The sequence below is a fragment of the Lagenorhynchus albirostris genome, chromosome 9 (genome assembly GCF_949774975.1).
Source record: "Lagenorhynchus albirostris chromosome 9, mLagAlb1.1, whole genome shotgun sequence".
NCBI lineage: Eukaryota > Metazoa > Chordata > Mammalia > Artiodactyla > Delphinidae > Lagenorhynchus > Lagenorhynchus albirostris.
Window position 1 is genome coordinate 86,941,746 of NC_083103.1, and position 22,408 is coordinate 86,964,153.

At 36.6% G+C, this 22,408-nt stretch overlaps 1 protein-coding gene across 1 annotated transcript in view; it reads right to left on the minus strand.

The window, feature by feature from the left end:
• Window positions 1-22,408, minus strand: part of ARHGAP20 (Rho GTPase activating protein 20) — a 150,448-nt gene that overhangs the window by 13,759 nt on the left and 114,281 nt on the right. Inside the window, exons 7-11 of the mRNA XM_060157943.1 lie at window positions 21,404-21,481; window positions 16,615-16,681; window positions 14,075-14,263; window positions 1,588-1,766; window positions 37-198 (exon numbers count right to left, since the gene is read on the minus strand). Coding sequence (XP_060013926.1) covers window positions 37-198; window positions 1,588-1,766; window positions 14,075-14,263; window positions 16,615-16,681; window positions 21,404-21,481 — 675 coding nt within the window. The remainder of the gene's footprint in view (window positions 1-36; window positions 199-1,587; window positions 1,767-14,074; window positions 14,264-16,614; window positions 16,682-21,403; window positions 21,482-22,408) is intronic.

The following is a 22,408-nucleotide window of genomic DNA, read 5'->3' on the forward strand; positions in this document are numbered from 1 at the left end:
ATGCTGTGGGGCAGATGAAGGGAGAACTTTCCCTACCTTTAAGACAGATGCTATCACGAAAATAGATTCACAGTCTAGTTGTACTTCAGCTCCAGAATTCAGTTTCTCTTTCAGCTCTCTGCAGGATTTCACATTGGCCGACTGTCTGAAGATGCCTTTTGTGAGGGGTCCTTTTTGGTTAAGAAAGAAAAGCATATCCTATGGGGAACAAGGGAAAAAAAATCAAAATGGCGCCTCATGCATAACAAGCAAGGGAACATATATTTGCCCTCTCCAGCTGCCAGAGGCTAGGGTATAACAGGGGGAAGCCCTGAAGGATTGGGGCTAGATGGCCTCCTAGAGATTTAAAGTCAATTTGTTTTCTGCTATCTTTAAATCTCTTTCTCCTATTTATTCTTGCTATATTCAACATCTAAAACACTTTAAACGCTTGCTTTAATGAGACTGTCTTTTTTCAGTGAACCAACAGTCACTTCAAGGTACCTGTTAACTTGTCTCTCTCCTCCCTAACTACTCTTTCCCCATTATTCTCTAATACGGACTCTTTTCCCCTAATATGGAAATGCTCTTGCCAAATTCACTCTCCACTTGCTTGTCTTTCTTTTCATATGACTTTACATTTTATTCTACTTCCTGTATTTACTTCCTTCTTTTAAAATCAGCCTCCAAAATCATCTCTTCCAGGAAGTTTTCTTCATTCCCTTCCATTCCATTCTGTTCAACCTTTCATTTTGCTTTCTTTCTTTCTTTCTGTGTGTCCTCTGCTTGCCATGTAGGAAGAGAATAGGTGTTGGAGACGAGCAACCCATGGGATCTGGAACCTAGCTATGACACATATTTATTGTGTGACCTTTGGTAAACTCGAGGGTTTTTTTTCCTTTAATTTGTAAAGTAGGAATGATGGTGATGATGATGATGATGAAGATGGTAACTACCCTCTAAATCTGTTGTGACGGATAAGCAATAAAGTGGCTAGACTAGTACAATAGATGCACAATACAGGAAAAAAGTGCCAGGCATCTAGCATAGTGCTTGGAGGATAGTGGACACTCAATAAATGTTGCTTAAAAGTGATCATTTACTATATTAACCAGAGACAATAATACTCAGTGGCTTTCATTTGATCTCTTCTACATACAAAAGATAATTAAATGCCAGCAGATGTATCTTTATGCTTAAACACCTGGAATACAAATATAAGATTTAGTATAGAAATATAAGATTTGGTCTCTGTTGCTAAAGTGATTAAATGAGACTTTCTGAACAATGTAGGGTTCAAGAAAGGCTGTGAGAGAAATGTGAGGGCTAATGTGGATTCTCTTTCTACAAAGCAGATTCTAATTTATCTGAGCAGGTTTATGTGGCTTTTCCCTGAAACCAGTAGACTAGATCATCTCTCCCCATTATGTCTGCCTTATGACTCTGCAATAGCTTAATCAGATTTTTATTCTTTGAAGTAATAATAAAGATTCTCAGCCAGAGCCATGGGTGTCTATAATTTTCCATCTGGGGATAGATTTACCTCCCTGACCTCTCCTTTCCTAAACCTACTTTCCTGTTAGTGTTACAGGCCAAAATGAGACTTACCAAGACAGCTTTGGGCAGATTGTCGTTCTCACAGATATTTGGCAGAGAAACCCCAAAGAGCTGTCCTGGCACAGGAGATGTTGGTGACACGGGCAAGTTATCCAGGTGAGTGCTAGAGCCCCGCCAGAAGGCCCAGTTTATGATGGATCTTCTCCTTTTAAATGTCTTCTGACCTGAATCTAAGCAAGAAGTGAGATTATTAGGGAAAATAATTTAATTCACTTAATCTTATTTCTACAGTTCTCATTTTACAGTTCGTTCATTACTATGGCGCAGTAGTTTATAAATTAAGGAAGAATTAAACATTTGGGTTATTCGCCTAACTATCTTGGAGACATCACTGTGCTATTTAGTTAAGTTCTGGCACTAAATTTTCATAGGTAAAAGAAGGGATCCCTTACTGAACTATAACAAATTAAAGCAAAAGGGTTTCATACCAACACATATCCCATTTTGAAGTGGAGACTAAGCATACAAAGAAAGTTGAAGATTAAATTAGATCACAATTAAATAGTGAGAAAAAGAAAGGAAGAAGGAGAAAAGGAGAGAGGAGAGGAGAAGGGGAAGGAGGAAGAGGAGGAGGTAAACAAAGAGGAAGGAGAAGAATTAGGGGAAGAAGAGTTGTCTCTATTAAGGTGCTCTCTAGAAACAAGAATGCTTTATTATCTGATGTTCCACTCTACTACTGAGGATAGAGATATAGGAAACTAGTGTTCTATATTCCCCCCTTTTTTCCAACTGCAAAGACTTTCATGTATCTTTTCGGTTCCTGACTTTAAAAAGCATGTTTAAGGAAGCATGGATGGATACAAACATGAGTGAGACTTGCCCTTGCCATGGTAAAGTTTACAATCTAATGGGGGAACAAGGCTGGTGATGGGGGGGTGAGGGAAAAGCAAGTATATTAATAAATAAAATGTCATAAGGGGGGAACAAAGCATCAAAGGTATTCAGAAGAACAATAAAGCACATCTATCTACCGATTAGGAGTGAGGGAGTGATCCTGGAGTCATGTGCATTTGATGTGAATTTTGAATGAACACAATTTCAATAGGCAGAGGATCTAGCACCACGACTTGCGTGAAGTTAACTACTCAATAAATCATTCTCAAACAGTAATTGAACTGAGGAGACATTTAGGTGGTAAAGATAGTATGAACAAAACAGGCAGAAGTAAGAAAGGTCAACAGTGAATCATGATTTTGTGAGATCATAATTCTAAGACATTTTTGATGTCAGCTGTATCTAATTTTAACATGAAAACTGATTGATTTGCACAGAATTTGATACTTAAAAAGACAGCTCATTAAGGTTCCTTTTGGACCTTTCTGCCGTGTGTCTCCTCTGGCCCTCAACACATACGCACAGGTAACAACTATAAACTCTGGACAAAATTAAAGAAAAATATAAAGGCCTACCTGAAGGCACTAAAGAGTAACCAAAAGAAGATAGACAGTGGAGGTAAAAGTCTAATGCTTGGAAGAAGGGAATGGCATGGCACTGGGTAAGTTTCCTATTTTTACAGCTTTCAGCCAGAGGACGGGCCCCAGGGTGTAGGGGTGACTAAAATTGGGAGAGAAATCTGCACTCTTACTGGCTTGAAAAAACTAGAGAATAGAGATGGAGGTAACCAGAGCAGCTGGGAAGTGAGGGGGGGGGAGCGAATCCCAGAAAGGAGAAAACTGAATAGTGGGAGCCCCAAACATTGTGTATAAATCCTGCCCAAATCTCTGGCTGATGCCCGAAGCATGCACCTGTGTGGGGCAGATTCAAAACAACTTGCAGTTAAGGCTAACAGCGCTGAGATTTGAAAGGCCATAACTCCCAGGTGGTGACCACACAGGGTTAGACTCCATTTTCTCTAGGGACAGTGCATGGGATTAGTCAATACACTTCAGCTGTGTGGTCCTGACATTCAACCAAGATGCCAGAGATGACGTTCAGCTACTCAGCACTCCCTGACAATGGAACAATGAAGGAGATGATCTTTTCAGGGAGGACACGATCGGCAGTGTCAAATGCTCATTTCAAACAAGTGTTTTATACTGTTTATTTCCTTAGCGTAACCAACTTAAACCAAATACTAAAAAAGCCAAATCGTGGGAGGATAATCAAATAAGTAACATTTTACTGAAAAGCCTTCAGACCATCATCCACCCTTGGCTTCCTCAGGATACAGTCAGTGCATCATTAATGTGCATACATCCAGGTGTAAAGGTCTTTGGTTCTGGAGTCAGGAGCCCACTTAGACTCCTGGCTCAAACACTAATTTGTGCACGTTACTTACCCTTTTTCTTCAATTTTAAAATGAGAACATTATCTACACCTCAAAGCCTTATTGAGAGGATTAAATAGGATAGCGTATGAAAAGTGCTACTTTGCTCAGGGCGTATAGGTCATAGCAATCTTGATTAAAGCTCCTCTCCACAAAGAGGACCTCTCCAATCTCCTCTCCACAAAGAGGACCTCCTCCCCACACCCTTTCTCCATCTGTGTAACAGCCTTCAGGAAGTATGCAGACAGGAAGGAATACCAGACTCTGCTTAACTAAAGCACTTCCTTTCTGCCCTGACACTCCCAATCTCCACCATTTTAAAAAACAGAAAAGGAAACTGAACCTTATTCTTAAACCCAGAAGGGGGTTCCTGTAGGCCAGCAATGTCAATCTGTGCAAATGTTTGTTTAATATGTATCTTTATATATGTTGAGTAGTTGTACTCAGTCTGGTTTCCTCACATTTAATCTGGTTTCACTATTTCAAAACCAGATTTATTTGATTTTTTTAGCTTTCACACACTTCTTAGGAAGAATGCTCTATCATAAAGTTATATACCCAGCTATCTGATGAATGTAGACAGAGGATAAAGTAGAAATTGAGTTCTGTACTTTATTATAAATGCTTTCAGCTGCAGCCATGCCTTTTATTATATACAACAGTCAATTTTAGAGTTCATGTTCCCTTTGGGACTGAGAGAAAAAAAATTTCATTAAAGTTTACTTTCTTGCAGAGGTTTTAATGCATAGCTCTTACTTTCTAAATGTCAAAGGCTGATGAAAAAACATGCAATTGTTATAAAAAAGATTAGGATGATGTAAATGCAGAGCAAATGAAATTCATGTACATCCAGCTTTCCTAAACAATTCTGGCAAGATTCAAGCTAGAGTTTCTTCATGCTTAAATTATGGAACTGAATATTAAAAATTGTAATTCTTAAAAGTTTGTGCTTATAGATTATTAAAGAGTAATAAATAACCACAACAAAAACCCCTTAATTAGAAATTTTAGCAAGATGGTGATGTAGGAAGATCTTGAACTCACCTCCTTCCATGGATACACTGTATCTACAGCTATATATGGAACAATTTCCTCTGAATAACCCCTCAAAACTGGCGGAGAGACCCTGTTACATTGGGCAAATGAGAAGGAAACTACATCCTGTTACATTGGGCAAATGAGAAGGAAACTACATCCAAGTGGGTAGAAAAGGCTGAGACACTATCTCACCATAAACCCCACCCCTCGTGCAATGGCCCATAGTCAGGAAGAAACTCAAAACCCAGAGCTTCCCCAGAAGGAGTGAAGGGTTCATACCCCACATAGGTCACCCCAACTTTTAAGATCTGGCATCTGAGGGATGAGCTCCCAAAACATCTCACTTTGAAGACCAACATGTCTCATGCCATGAGACATGTGGGGCTTTGTGGAACTGAGGGAGGGTTCTTTTTTTAAAATTTTTAAAATTTATTTTATTTTTGGCTGCACTGGGTCTTTGTTGCTGTGTGCAGGCTTTTCTCTAGCTGTGGAGAGTGGGGGCTACTGCTGTGCACGGGCTTCTCACTGCAGTGGCTTCTCTTGTTGCGGAGCATGGGCTCTAGGTGCACGGGCTCAGTAGTTGTGGTGCGTGGGCTCTAGAGCACAGGCTCAGTAGTTGTGGTGCATGGGCTTAGTTGCTCTGTGGCATGTGGGATCTTCCTGGTCTAGGGCTTGAACCTGTGTCCCCTGCACTGGCAGGTGGATTCTTAACCACTGCGCCACCAGCGAAGCCCTAAGGGAGGGTTCTTAAAGGGCTTATGCCCAGGCTCACCCACCCCAGAGCTCAGTCCACAAGCAGCCCTTTGAAAAGCACCCAGACTTCATGTGAAAGAGTTTCATTTACTAATTTTAAAGCATTGGTCTAAGGGGCAGGGGTCTGCTGGGATACTCCCCAGGACAGAGGCTGGTGGACACTATCTTCCTACTCTTCTCTGTACTGCTAAAGCCTGCAGGCACCATCTTTTTCCCCCCCTTTCTGGTGGGTGTCATCTTTTACTTTTTCTTCTTTCTTTCCTTTTCCTCCCGTCCTCTTTTTCTTTCTCTTCTTTTCCTTTTTTCAGTGGATGCCACCTTTGTACTCCCCCTCTGCCCCGCTTCAGCTAGTGGGCACCATTTTTGTGCTTTCCCTCTGCTGTGCTCCAGAGTGTCTCTATCTCCTGGAGGGGAGGCTCTACACACCTCTGGTGCACTGGTTTTTACATTTGGTGACACAGTTTTTGCAGCTGTCACCCAGGGAATGCCCCTTGATCACCTGACCAGGGGGGCTTGCATTCCTGGGTCCCACAGGACTGTAACAATTATAGAGACAGTTCTTAGAAGACTACCATCCCTATGATATTGCACAGACAGCAGACTGAAACACACCCCCAGTCTTTTTGTAAAAGTGGCCAATTTGCTCATCCAGGAACTTCAGCCCTGGGGGCAGGCTTCAGGTTTGGCACACACCTAGAGGTTATGGAGGTGCTCTCAAAGAAGGTACCCAGGGGACACCATCTTTTCACTCCCCTATGCATGACTACAGAACAGTGGTATCTCCCAGAAAGGAGTTTATACACCCACTTGGAGTCCCAATTTTTGTGACTGCTGCCAGGGGACACCTCCAGATGGCTTGGCTCTGGGGGCCAGCATGCTTATGCTTGCAGTCCTAGAGGACTGCATATATTTTCATTCTTGAAAAGCTGCTGCCTGAGGACCTGGTTTCCAATCAGCCTGAATAAAAGGTACTGACTGAGCTCTCTCCCCTTTGGGACACTGACTAATCTTGGTACATCCTCAACTACTGGGAGCTATTAAAAATAAAATAGGCTGCTTGGACAATTACAAAGGGTTGAGAGAAAACCAAGAGCTAGGGCAGGGTTGAATAAAAAGGTTCATCTCTTACACAAGGACAATGGTTCAAGACTGGAAGAGGTGGTTGTTTCATGTAATGCATAGAAACCAATATAGAATCAAGCAAAATGAAGAAATAGAGAAATATGTTCTAAATGAAAGAACAAGATAAAAGCTCAGGAAAAAAGTTAACGAAGTGGAGATAAGTAATTTACCTGATAAAAATTTCCAGCAATGGTCATAAAAATGCTCACTGAACTTGGGAGAAGAATGGATGAACACAGTGAGAACTTCAACAGAGACAGAAAATATAAGAAAGTTCCAAACAGAAGTCACAGAACTAAAGAATACCTGAATTGAAAAATACCCAGGGGGAGGGGTCAACAACAGATTGATGAGGCAGAGGAAATGATCAGTGAACCTGAGACAGGGCAAAGAAACTCACCCAATCAGAGAAGCAAAAAGAATGAAAAAAAGTGAAGATAGCTTAAATGGGACAACATCAAATGTATTAAACATCACATTATAGGGGTCCCAGTAAAAGAAAAAAGAGAAAGGGGAAGAAAACTTATTTGAAGAAATAATGGCTGAAAAGTGTTCTAACTTGGGGAAACAGAAATTCAGATCTAGGAAGCCCAGACAGTTCGAAATAGATGAACCCAGAGATCTATACTAAGACACATTATAATGAAAATGTCAAAAGGTAAAGACAAGGAGAGAATCTTAAAAGCTACAAGAGAAAAACAACTTATTACGTATAAGGGAAACCCCATTAGACTATCAGCAGATTTTTCAGCAGAAATGTTAAAGGTCAGAAGGAAATGGCACAATATATTCTAAGTGCTGAAAGACAAAAATTTCCAACCAAGAATACTCTATCTAGCAAAGTTATCATTCAGAATTGAAGGAGAAATAGAGGTTTCCAGACCAGCAAAAGCTAAAGGAGTTCATCACCACTAAACCGGCCTTATAAGAGAAGTTAAAGGCACTTTTTTAAGCTGAAAAGAAAGGGTGCTAATTAATAATATATAAAAGTATAAATCTCACTGGTAAAGATAAATATATGGTAAAGGTAGTGAATTAATTACTTATAAAGCTAATATGAAGGTTAAAAGACAGAAATAGTAAAAAAATAACTGTAACTACAATATTTAAGTAAGGGTAGACAAGATAAAAAGATGTAAAATGTGACATCAGAAAACAAAATGTTGAGGGGGGAGAATAAATATGTAGAGCTTTACAATGTGTTCAAACTTAAGTTGGTATCAACATAAAAATAATGTTACAAATATAAGTTGTTACATGTAATCCTCATGGTAACCAACAAGCAAAAACCTAAAGTAGATACACAAAAGAGAATAACAAAGGAACCTAAGCATATCACTAAAGTTATCAAACCACAAAGGAAGAAAGCAAGAGGAGAAGAAGTGAACAGAGGAACCACAAAACAGCCAGAAAACAACAGAAATGGCAATAACATATCTATCAATAATTACTTTAAATATAAGTGGAGTAATTTCGCCAATCAAAAGACAGAGAGGGACTGAAAGGATAAAAAAACAAGACTCATCTACATGCTGCCTACAAGAGACTCACTTCAGACCTAAGAACATTCACAGACTGAAAATGAAAGGATGGGAAAAGATATTTCATGAAAATGGAAACCAAAAGAAAGCTGGAGTAGCTATATTTATATCAGACAAAATAAACTTTAAAACAAAGACTGTAATAACAGACAAAGAAGGGTATTACATAATGATGTCAATCCAACAACAGGATATAACATTTGAAAATATTTATGCACCCAATGTAGGAGCACCTAAACATATAAAGCAAATGTTAACAGACCTAAAGGTAGAAATAAACAGCAATAAATAATAGTAGGGGACTTTGATAACCCATTTACATAAATGGATAGATCATTCAGACAGAAAACAGTAAGAAAACATCGGCCTTAAATGACAAGTTAAATCAGATGAACTTAAGGTATACATACACACATGCAAAACATTCCATCCAAAAGCAATAGAACATACATTTTTCTCAAATGCACATGGAACATTCTCCAGGATAGATCATATGTTAGGCCACAAAACAAGTCTTAACAAATTTAAGAAGGCTGAAATCATATCAAACATTTCTTCTAACCACAATGGTATGAAACTAGAAATCAATTACACGAGAAAACTGAAATATTCACAAATATGTGGAGATTAAACAACATGCTACCGTTAACAACCTATGGGTCAATGAAAGAATCAAAAGTGAAATAGAAAAATACCTTGAGACAAATGAAAATATTATATACAAAACTTATGGATGCAGCAGAAGTTCTAAGAGAGAAGTTCATATCAATAAATGCCTACTTCAAGAAACAAAAAAACTCAAGTACACAACTTAACTTTACATCTCAAGGAACTAAAAGAACAAACTAAGCCAAAGTTACTAGAAGGAAGGAAATAACAAATATTAGAGCACCAGTAAATGAAATAGAGACTAAAAGACAGTAGAAGAGATCAATGAAACTAAGAGCTGGTTCTTTGAAAAAATGAACAAAATTGATAAACCTTTAGCCAGACTCAATAAGAAAGAGCTAAAATAAATAAAATCAGAAATAAAAGAGATGTTACAACTGATACCACAGAAATATACAGGATCATAAGAGACTACTACGAACAATTATATGCCAACAAATTGGACAACCTAGAAGAAATGGATAAATTCTTAGAAACATACAAACTTCCAAGACTGAATATGAAGCCACAGAAAATCTGAACAGATTGATTATTGATAGGGAGACTGAATCAGTAATTTATAAACTCCCTATAAACAAAAGTCCAGGACCTGACAGCTTCACTGGTAAATTCTACCAAACATTCAAAGAAGAATTAATACCAATGCTTCTCGAAGTCTTCCAAAAAACAGATTCCAAAGTCATTTTACAAGGTCAGCATTACTCTGATACCAAACCAGACAAGGAAACCACAAGAAAAGAAAATTATAGGCCAGTATCTCTGATGAACATATAGGCAAAAATTCTCAACAGAACATCATCAAACTGAATTCAACAATACATTAAAAGAATCATATGTCATGAGCAAGTTGGATTTATTCTAGAGATACAAGGACGGTTCATATTCTGCAAATCAATCAACATGATACACTGCAATAACAAAAAAGAAGATAAAAATCGTATGATCATTTCAATAGATAAAGAAAACACTTAACAAAATTCAACATTCATTTATGATTAAAAACTCTCAAGACAGTGGGAATAGAGGAAATGTAACCCAACATAATAAAGGTCATATATGACAGCTAACATCATACTCAATGGTGAAAAGTCAAAAGCTTTTCCTCTAAGATCAGAAACAAGACAAGGATGCCCACTCTCACCATTTTTATTCAACATAGTATTGGAAGTCCTAGCCAAAACAAGTAGGCAAGAAAAAGAAATAAAATATATCCAAATTGGAAAGGAAAAAGTAAAACTGTCACTATTTGCAGATGACATAATACTATATACAGAAAACTCTAAAGACTTCACCAAAAAAACTTTTAGAACTGCTAAATGAATTCAGTCAATTTGCAAGATATAAGATCAATATATAGATATCTGTTGTGTTTCTATACACTGATAACAAACTATCAGAAAGAGAATTTAAGAAAATAAGCCCATTTATAATTACACCAAAAAGAATAAAATACCTAGGAATAAATTTAACCAAGAAGCTGAAAGACCTGTTCACTGAAAACTATAAGGCACTGATGAAAGAAATTGAAGAAGACACAAATAAATGGAAAGACATTCCATGCTCATGGATTGGGAGAATTAATATTGTTAAGATCTCCATACTATCCAAAGCAGTCGACAGACTCAGTGCAATCCCTATCAAAATTCCAATGGCAGTTTTCACAGTAATAGAACAATTCTAAAATTTGTATAGAACCACAAAAGACCCCAAACAGACAAAGTGATCTTGAGAAGGAAGAACAAAGCTGGAGGCATCATGCTTCCTAATTTCAAACTATATTATAAAGCTATAGTGATCAAAACAGTATGATATTGGCATAAAAACAGATACACAGATCAATGGAACAGAATAGAGAGCCCAGAAATAAACACATGCACTTATGGTCAATTAATTTATGACAAAGGAGCCAAGAACATACAATGAGGAGAGTATAGTTTCTTCAATAAGTGGTATTGGGAAAACTGGACAGCAACATGCAAAACATGTAACTGGACCACACATACAAAAAAATTAACTCAAAATGGATCAAGACTTGAATGTAAGAACTGAAATTATAAAACTCCTAGAAGGAAACATGAGAGTAAGCTACTTGCCACTGGTCTTGGCAATGATTTTTTGGATTTTACACCAAAAACAAAGGCAACAAAATCAAAAATAAACAAAAGACTACATCAAACTAAAAAGCCCCTGCATAGCAAAGGAACCCATCAACAAAATAGAAAATCAATTTACTGAATGGGGGAAAATATTTGCAAATCATGTATCTGATAAGGGGTTAACATCCAAAATATATAAAGAACTCATACAACTCAATAGCCAAAAACCAAACAACCTGATTAAAAAAATGGGCAGAGGACCTGAAAAGACATTTTTCCAAAGAGGAAATGCAGATGGCCAATAGGCATTTGAAAAGATTCTCAACATCGCTAATCATTAGGGAAATGCAAATCAAAACCACAATGAGATATCAACTCACACCTGTTAGAATGGCTATTATCAAAATGACAAAAAATGACAAGTGTTGGTGAAGATGTGGAGAAAGGGAAACCTCATGTGCACTGTTGATGGGAATGTAATTTGGTGCAGCCACTATGGAAAACAGTATGGAGGTTCCTCAAAAAACTAAAAATAGTACAACCATAGGATGCAGCATTTCCATTTCTGGGTAATTATCTGAAGAAAACGAAAACACTAATCTGACATTTAAGACATTTAATGGACAAGTAATGTCAAGCTACTTTTACCCTTCTCCTCCTGTCTAAAGTTAAAACAAGAAGCGAGATCTCCATTTCCATAAAAACTTATAGCAGATGTATTTCCTGGGCTCAAACTACAGTTCCAGCAGTATTTACCAACCTTAATGCAAGTGAAAGGAATTTTCTATGTTTCAAAATCATTTGTGCAACTGAACTGTGCAAAAATAAATTTCCATATTCCAAAATCCTTTAACTTCCACCTAACCTTCAATTGGAAGTGATTAATTTGCAATGAAATGACATGCCAAAAGGTAAATATCAAAGGAGGAATCTAACAAAATTCTACAAATGCCTCCAAAGAGAGGAATATGCTCAATTAAAATTATATGCTTGTAGAATGATATATTAGTATTTGGCAGTACCTATCTGTGTGAAAAGACATTTTCAAAGATCATGAAATATATAAAATCTCATTACAGATCAGAACATTTTGCATTCAATTATTATCATAGGAATACTAATTTTGAACCCCAATTAAGCAAAATGTTATTTCCGAAAAAGAATTCAATTCTTCTCATTAGTATATCTGTATTACATAAAACGGTACTCAATTACTACTACATATTGAACATCATCGGTGAAAAATTTGTGGAAATTTGTTTTCTCTCGTTATGTAAGTACCTAGGTAATAGCCTCAATTTTGTCTGCTGACTTGCAAATTTTACTACCTGGTCCCTTACAGAGAAAGTCTGTTGATCCCTGATCTAAGTCAGTGGTTTCCAAAGCAGTTGTTCACCAAAATCCCCTGTATTAAAAAAATACAAAACTGCTTCATCTGTTAATTTTTTAGCTACACAGGTAGGTTGTCACCATTGGTCTATAGTTACTCCATCCCTGATCCCATTTATCATGAATCATCTTACAGCTGCAACCATTACTATCTTAACTTTTAACAGGGAAAAACAGAGGATTAATATGTAGAGGATGCCTACAATTTAATAAGCAGGTCGTTGACAAAATTGGGTAAAACCCTTAGGATTTTTGATCTCTGATTATTTTGGTCCAATTAATTAAAATACATTTATTTTATTTTATTGACAAGGGACCCAGAGAAACAATTTTGAAAAACAGGAGTATAAAGGTAGAAGAGTAAAATATTATTCTCCTTAGCTTAATTATAAAGGCAACATTCCCTTTATATCTTTAATGAATACTAACAACAGACCTATTAATAAATTAATTCAACAAATATTTATTGGATGCTTTTTTATATATATTCAGACACTGTTCCAGGTGCTGGGAATATAGCAGTAAACAAAATAGACCAAACTCTCTGCCTCACTTTTTAGTGGATGGAAAACTATAACATCTCTATAATACCCCTCCCGAATGGTCCAAAGATGTGAGTAAATAGCCTTAGGGTTCAAAACCTCAATTTACCACTATAGGAGAGAGGAGGACTAGTGCAAATGTAAGATAAGTTTTTATAGCTGGTGTTAGCAAGATTAGGGAGTCCTGACCAATGACTTCAATAAAGGATAAAGTGTGAGGCTAGGTCATCAACAGAAAGTGACAGGGTTGGACATGCATGTGTGGGGCGATGAGTATAAAACAATGGCCACTGTTCAGTGGGTCCCCCAGTTTGTTCAAATTGACATAAGCAGCTACAAAAATTCAGCATCAATTTTCTACTACCCCACTCACACTTTTTGGTGTGATATATTTTCTTCTATTTTCTACACAATCTATTCTCAGACTGAGGGCGTAAAGCTCAAACGGGTTAGGGTAATTAATGATGGTCCTCCTATGTTGAATATCACTTTTATCATTCTGAAGTCTTTATTATGGTGTGGGTAAGGGATGGTTACGTTCACAGGGATCAGAATAGATTAGTAGACAAAGGAGAGATTTCTGTGGAAATCGTCTTAAGCTTAACATACTTACCAGTACCAGGATCCAGGTAGGGCATCAGAGTCTCCTGACACCCATCGCTGACAGCCTCCTTTTTACAATGTGACCATTTAGGGGGAACACACAATGCAATGTATTACAGTACAAAGAAATCATTGAAGCACCTGCAGCACTGCCTGGTGCCTTTGACTCTGCAGTGGGCATAGGTTAAAGGGGAAAGAATAGTGAAGAAAGAAGGAACAGACTCTACTGCAGTCAGTAACTGCTGATTATAAGTCAGTCACTCCTACTGCTGATTTATAAAACCATCTTCTAAAACTCCATCTTTCCTTTCAAAACACAGCAAATTCAAAAGAAAAAATACTTCATCTGGCTGCAAGTTTGGGTCTTTGTTTGTATAAAGGCAAAGAACTTTGAAAACTTTGCTTTCAGGAATGAAAAGTTTTGCTAAAAAAGGCTCTATGAGGGAGGAGAAAACTCACCACTCAGCTGCTGGGCCACAGCCAGGCGGCTGGGCTTCAGGATGAACTGGCATTGCATCTCTCGGGGCAGCTGTTCCATGAGGAAGGGCTCTTGGAAGTTGGAAGGTGTGGGGGAATCCTTTGATCCCTGCGTCAGGAGTGTAGTGTCTCGAAGATGGCTCATTTTAATTCCATAGGGATATTCATGCCCTACACAGAGAAAAAATCTGAACATAGACTTTAGGCTGACTGACACCAAGAGCGTGTGTGCTACATACTGGAATGTACTGCAATTTGCTCCTGGGACTTTTGGTATAAAGAATCCTTTTTTTGACTTAATGATCACCATGCACACTCTTACAGTTGGAGACCAGTGCATAATGCAGCAGCCCAACCAGAGTAGTCTCTTTTTTTTTTGGAGAGGGGAGAAAAAAAAATCAAAGGGGAAAAAAAATCTTTAAAGAATATCTTGTTTGGGAATGCACAGATTGTCTTTAAGTTGCATAATGTTGACTTTTTCTATGTTCACATCTGAGAGTATTTAAAGGTATTCTAGTTTCTCCTTTGACACTAACTATATCTGCAAATCTTCAGCCAATCCTTGACCTCTGATTTAAAATATTTACCCTATCTACACACAGCATTATAAGGATCAAATAAGTAAACATTAGCAGTTAATATTATTTAAATAATAAGGGCAGAAAACTATATATTTCAAGCATCACTATTATTACTATTATTCAACACAAGATATCTTTCTGAAAAAGACATTTTATACTGTTTACTAGTTATATAATTAGAGTTACTCAAGACTCATTAGGACTGGTTTGTTTGATTTACGCTTCTCTCCCACCACTGTCCTCTGAGGTTGTTATTCATAAGCAATAATTAGAAGGAAGACTGCAGGGTATCAGAAAAAGAGACAAGATTCAAAAAGGAATTTTCAAACTAGAAAAACTAAACCCTGGACATCTGACTGCAACATGATTTTTTGCTCTTTAGTACTCTTAAGTAATTCTATTTTTTAAATTAATCCTCACGTACCATTATGCCATAGACTTAGTTTACGTTTTAAAGAGGGTAAATTCTCTTCTATTCCTGATTTATCACTGAATGTAATTCAGTGAACTCTTCCATTTCCTTTCCATCTGGCATAGGCATACAATGTCAATGTTCCATTAACATCAAGTACTACAGCAACTTTCAGGGATTAAGGCAAAAAAGGACTTCTATGACAGCAATAAAGCAAAATCAATTTATCAAAATAGCCAATAGCTAATCTACAACTGAAGTTTACAAGGCATGTTAAAATATGCAATGGAGAATTGTTGCTAAGTAACAATCATGTCCCGTGTCCCATGTATTTTTTTAGTGAGAGTTAGAAAAGAGCTTGAAGCTGTTTAAGTCTGAGAGTTACCATCTATATAGTTTTAATTAAATTAATATATTTTATTAAAACAATTATTTTATGTACTCATTCGGTTTTTAAACACAGCTTTAATTGTTGCTCATTGACTTTTACAAAAATGACAACATTAAGAAACTGGAAATGCAGTGAATTTTGTCCCCAGCCATGTGCACAATGACTTGCTTTACTTTAAGTCTGAGAATATACATTTCATAGAACAGTTTGGTTTTAGATTATTCAGATTATTTGAAACCTGAATTACACAGTAGTGATCTCACAGGTAAATGAAAGGATTCCATGAGATAACTCATATGATATACTTTGCCCAATTCTGGCAGGATAGTAAGCATTTAAAAATTATTAACAGAAATCATCATCATCACCATCAATCATCAATGTCATCATCTCAAGATCTGCTACAGATACTGTCCCTTATTGTAATTGGTTTATTTCTGTTAACCACACTGAAGGGCCTCACTGATCAAGAATATTTTTTAGCTAAATGATTTAAATAAGGTGAAGATGTAACCTATTTACCAATAATTCTTCAAAACAAATGCTGGAAAATTTGGCTACAGAAGTAGCAAAGTAGTTAGTAAAGTAGTAGTTATTGCTAAGTTAGTCAGTGAAGACTAAGAATCTAAATGGTTTAATTTCATTGTCTTTATGATGGCTAGGAAAGTGCTGGGCACAGGGCAGGTGTTAAATACTCACTGATATTGATAGATTGAGGCATGATTGGATTATAGATAGTCTTCCATAGAGACAAGTAGTAAGTAGGAAAGGAAACAGGGAATTCAAAAACTAAATATGAAAAATAAATATATAGGGAAAAAGGAATACCAATACATATTGCTTTATTTTGGAAAAAAAATTAAAAAGGTTGACAAGATAGTACTTCTGTAAAGTGAAAAAAAAAAGAAGAAAATTTACATTTCTCTTCCCAACTATACCATTAGCTTCTTGAATGAAGAGATATTATTTGTCTGGCACACAGGAAATATTTGATATTTATTAAATTAATATATGAATATTATAGAAGATTAATATTTAATAGTATTGAAATTTAGGACCATATGACCAATTCTCTGAGACATTTAGAATTATAATTAAAACACAATCAATCCTATCTTATATTTTCATAGAAACTTACCAATAAGTGGGTATGGTGCCTCTTCTTTGCCAGAATTGACCCATAACTGGTACTCTCTCTCAGAGCCCTTGGAGATAAAAGAATTAACAATAATTCTTTCACATTTGGTAAATGAATGAGGATACTTATTTTTTTGGTAATTTTATGTTTTGCAAAAAAGAAAGAACAGAGACAATATAAATGCTTTTCAGGTTCATGGGGTGGATATGGCCTTTGAAGATGGCAGTGCTGATTCCTACAAACCGTCTCTCCCTCTCTAATCCCCAACAGAGGACTAAGGAACCCTGCCCTTTTTCCCTAGGGATGACTAGGGATCCATGAACTGCAATAGAATCAGGCCCTCACTATTATGGGTAGCCCACAGAATATGAAATCATATATATGCCTTTTTACAAAGTAAGCAGAAACTTCCTGGTTTTCTAAAAGGTAAATCTATCTTCTTCAGAGTCCTGCCTTCTGCTATCTCTAAACTTCTCAGAGAATATTGGACTTAATCTCCAACATGTCCCTGCGAAGACAACCTTGTTATCCAGAAAGCCACTACACTGCTGTGTCTGTGATGAAAAAGTAAAGTCTCAAAGGCTGATTATTAGCTTAGCTGCTTCTGAGCGGAAGAAGAATGACCAACGGGCTTTGAGGAGAGGAGACAGGTAGCTGGCACAATCCACACTGGCTTTATTTTGGGCAAGTCCAGGCCTAGGGACAGAAAGGACAAGAACTCTGTCTAGAGAATAGGCCCAGTTATGGGGAACAATGAAACTGTTCACTAGCAGAACTACAACCCAGCAATACTGAAACTCCCACTTGAAAGAAATAATACTAAATTATACAAACTTTGCTGTACCCTCTAGAAGATAAAGCAAAAATGTTTTAAATGAAATTACAACAGACTGATAATATTTAATATTCTTGCCTTTATCTTCTGATTAAAAATCAGGACCCTGACCTTAAAATGGAGGGTCCTGGCTAGGAGATTACCCCTCCCAATACCCTCCCCTACTCTGTCACTTCCTTCACTATCCCCTAGTCAAAAAATTTGTATTGCAAAAGGAAGAGCAATCTAACAATGATCATTTCGTTTTTTTTGGTAGTGTCTGAAAACACCTTAATAATCCCTTAGAACAGTACAACCAAACAGCCTCAATTCCTAACTATATTGAACAGAAATATTTTTGGTATGATGAGATTGATCACTTTATCCAAAAGGAAAGCATAAATAAGAAAATGAGTCATGTCATTAATTAATCTCTCTTCCTTCCCTTAAACTACTCATTCTCTTCCAATGTATAATTATATAAGCTTAGAAATCAACGCAGAGGTGCCTGCTTTATTCAGTGCATATATATTTATTTACATCTTAAATATATTATTAAATTTCACTAAAATAAATCAGATCTATTATTCTAAATTGTGGTTGCCCTGAGTTCTTAAGGGCTTATAATAGCAATGTGTAAAAGCAATCTGAAATACAGTTAAGACTATGGCATATCTTACATATATGTTATGTCACATCTTAGTAACACCATGTTTTCATACTTATAGAGAATCTCACTCAAGAAATGGTGTTGTTCAAGTTCTTCCTTTAGTTCCATCCTTCTGAAAGTCATTCCCTTTAATACAAGTACCTACTGTGTGGTTTTTATATACTGGTAGGGAGGACATGAGAACTTTCTGATCCTTTTTCCCTACCTCATCCTCAAACATTCCAATCTTCCCTATTAATAAAATTTCGAAAACTCATCATTGCCCCATGAAACAGAAAGAAGCAGAAGCTAAAAGCAAAACTGGGGAAAATGTGGTGTCCATACTAAAAATCTTTAAATCTATGATCTAATTCAAAGCTTACTTTTAAATTTACAGATTCAATAGGAGGTACCATCTACCTTATCCTCTGGACCTGCAGCTAGTGAATATGGTTATTAGCTATATGTTCTTTATGTAAAAATTCTACTGTAGAGTAGATCCTTCAGAATTCATCATCCTAAGACTGATTGACTCTTGGGATAAGTGAATAATTAGGTAAGGAGGAAGAACCAGGAGAGGAGATAGGGAAAGAATAGTCATATAGTGACAAGTGAGAAGGGGGGAAGGAGGTTGAAAGGAGAATTTTATGCCAAAAAACTCCCTAACTGTATATGTATAGGATATAAAATTAAAATGCATATTATTATCTCTCTAAAAGTATAGTCTAATCTTATTATGCTTTTCAGTTCACACAGGTTATAAAATGGGAGTGGAAGAAGAGCACTCAATATTAAGCTAATATTAAGACTTTACTGTCCTAGGCAAAAGACCTGTACTCTGAAAATTATAAAACATTAATAAAAGAAACCAAACATAAGGCAAATAAATGGAAAGATAACTCATGTTCACTGATTGGAAGGATTAATATTGTTAAAATGTCCATACTACCTAAAGCAACTGACATTTAATACAATCCCTATCAAAATACCCATGACATTTTTCACAGAACTAGAACAAATAATCCTAAAATTTGTATGGAACCATGAAAGACCCCAAATAGCCAAAGCATTCTTGAGAAAAAAGAACGAAGCTGGAGGTATCAAGCTCCCTAGCTTCAAATGATACTACAAAGCTACAGCAATCAAAACAGTATGATACTGGCACAAAAACAGACACAATGTAACAGAATAGAGAACCCAGAAGTAAACCCACATGAATATGGTCAATTAATCTACAACAAAGTAGGAAAAAATATACAATGGAGAAAATAAAGTCTCTTCAATAGTGGTATTGGGAAAACCAGACAGCTGCACATAAAAACTGAAATTAGAATATTTCCCCTACCATGTACAAAAATAAAGTCAAAATGGATTAAAGGCCTAAATGTTAAGACTGGAAACCATAAAACTCCTAGAAGAGAACACAGGCAGAACACTTTTTTTTTTTAACATCTTTATAGAACACTTTTTGACATAAACAGTAACAATATTTTTTTTTGCATGTATCTTCCAAGGCAAATCAAATAAAAGCAAAAATAAAGAAATGAGATGTAATTAAAGTAAAAGATTTTACATAGCAAAGGAGACCACTGACAAAACAAGAAGACAACCTACAGAATGGGAGAAGATATTTGCAAATGATATGACCAACAAGGGGTTAATATTCAAAATGTTTAAACAGCTCATACAACTCAATATCAAAAAAACAAACAATCCAATCCCAAAATGGCAGAAGACATGGATAGATATTTTTCCAAAGATGACTTACAGATGGCTAGCTAATAGGCACATGAAAAGGTGCTCAACATCGCTAATTATCAGAGAAATGCAAATCAAAACAATGAGATATTACCTCACACCTTTAAGAATGGCTATCATCAAAACAACCACAAGTAACAAATATTTTCAAGAATGTAGATAAAAGGGAACATTTGTACACTGTTGGTGAGAATGTAAATTGGTACAGCCCTTGTGGAAAATAGTATGGAGGTTCCTCAAAAAACTAAAAATAGAATTACCATAAGATCCAGCCATTCCACTCCTGGGAATATATCCAAAGAAAACAAAAACACTAATTTGAAAAGACACACACACCCCAATGTTCACAGTGGCATTATTTATAATATCCAAGATACTGAAGCAACCCAAGTGTTGGTCAACAGATAAATGGATGAAGAATATGTGGGGGGTGTGTGTGTGTGTGTGTGTGTGTGTGTGTGTGTGTAGTGGAATACTACTCAGCCATAAATAAGAATGAAAATTCTGTCATTTGCAACAACATGGATAGATTAGAGAAAGACAAATACTGTATATATTCATTTATATGTAGATTTTAAAAATAAAACAAACAAACAGATATAACAAAACAGAAACAGACATACAGAGAACTAGTGTTACCAATGAGTTGTAGGGTAGGAGGATGGGCAAGATAGGTGAAGGGGATTATGAGGTATAAACTACTAGGTATAAAATAAATAAGATACATGGATGTAATGTACAGCACAGGGAATATAGCCTATATATATATATATTTTTTGGCGGTACGCGGGCCTCTCACTGTTGTGGCTTCTCCCGTTGTGGAGCACAGGCTCCGGACATGCAGGCCCAGCGGCCATGGCTCACAGACCCAGCCGCTCCGCGGCATGTGGGATCTTCCCGGACCGGGGCACGAACCCGCGTCCCCTGCATCGGCAGGCGGACCCTCAACCACTGCGCCACCAGGGAAGCCCCGTAGCCAATACTTTATAGTAACTTTATATGCAGTATAATCTATAAAAACATCAAATCACTATGTTGTACACCTGAAACTATTAGGTTGGCCAAAAAGTTAGTTTGGGTTTTACCATACGATGTTACTTAAAAAACCAAACACACATTTTGGCCAACCCAACAATGTTGTAATTCAACTACACTTCAATTAAAAACAAAACAAAACAGGGCTTCCCTAGTAGCGCAGTGGTTGAGAGTCTGCCTGCCGATGCAGGGGACACGGGTTCGTGCCCCGGTCCGGGAAGATCCCACATGCCGCGGAGCGGCTACGCCCGTGAGCCATGGCCGCTGAGCCTGCGCGTCTGGACCCTGTGCTCCGCAACGGGAGAGGCCACAACAGTGAGAGGCCCGCGTACCGCAAAAACAAACAAACAAAACAAAACAAAACCCTCAAAAAGAATAAAAAACTTTACTGTCCTTATTTTCTACATTTCTGGGGACAAAATATGACTGGTATCTCTAATAATCAGCTGTCTTATGATGGAAGGGATAATATTTATAAGAATCAAAGTATCAAAGTTTGTTTTTAATTAAGAATATCTAGCAGAGTAACTTACAGTTATCCCTAGCATTGGCAGTGACATGTTGATAACTTCATTTGCTGTATCTGAATTCGTTACTGTTATAGTTTTAGACTGTGGAAAAAAAAGAAATATAGCTATAAATAAAGAATTTTAAAACAGGTGAACAAATAATTATTGTCAAGTGATTATCCACAGGCAAATCCTGATTTCAAGTGTTGACAGAGTAAAGCACAACTTAAGTAGAACACAAACCCTTGATAATTTACTTTCATTCCATATTATGCCTTTTAATAAAACATCTCTTCCTCTTAAAATAAAGAATATATGACTCAAAAATATAAGAACTTAAGCCAGAAATAAAAAGAACAAATATATTTCAGAGAGACAGGACCACCCTCCCAATCAAACAAACAAAAATAATCAGTGAGGTTGGTCCTCTGCATCATGTCCATGACTATTTCCATTAAGCATTGTGCAGTAAAAAAGGGAGAGCATTAGATTACTTTCTATTTCTTTCTGAGTACTGTTTTCACAGTGTGGGTTTTCATTTCTTTGTATGGTAAAGTCAGTTCAGGTAAAATCAGAGTAAGAAATGGTTACAAAAGACATCTTTAAAAAAAACCCACTATTTATTGAGCACTTTCTGTATGTCAGGCACTGTGGCTGCTGAGATTTTCGTTGTTGAAATCTTTAGAGGCCTTAAAACCAATGGGCCTAGCAAACAAATTGAAAATTTTAGAAAGCTCAATTCTGTTACCAACTCTGCCACTGAATAGGGTATCTATAATAGCCCTATGCTAAATGCTAAACCACATTGAGAAATTACTATCTAAAAATAAAGAGTTCACAAGAAAGAGAAATGGAATTAACGAGATTCCGAGATATATATAGAGTTCACTGAACTCTAAATAGACATTATTTAAATATAAGACAATGCTATGCTATCAAAAAAGAAATATTAGGAGTTTAGGATTGACATGTACACACTGCTCTATTTAAAACAGATAACCAACAAGGACCTACTGTATAGCACAAGGA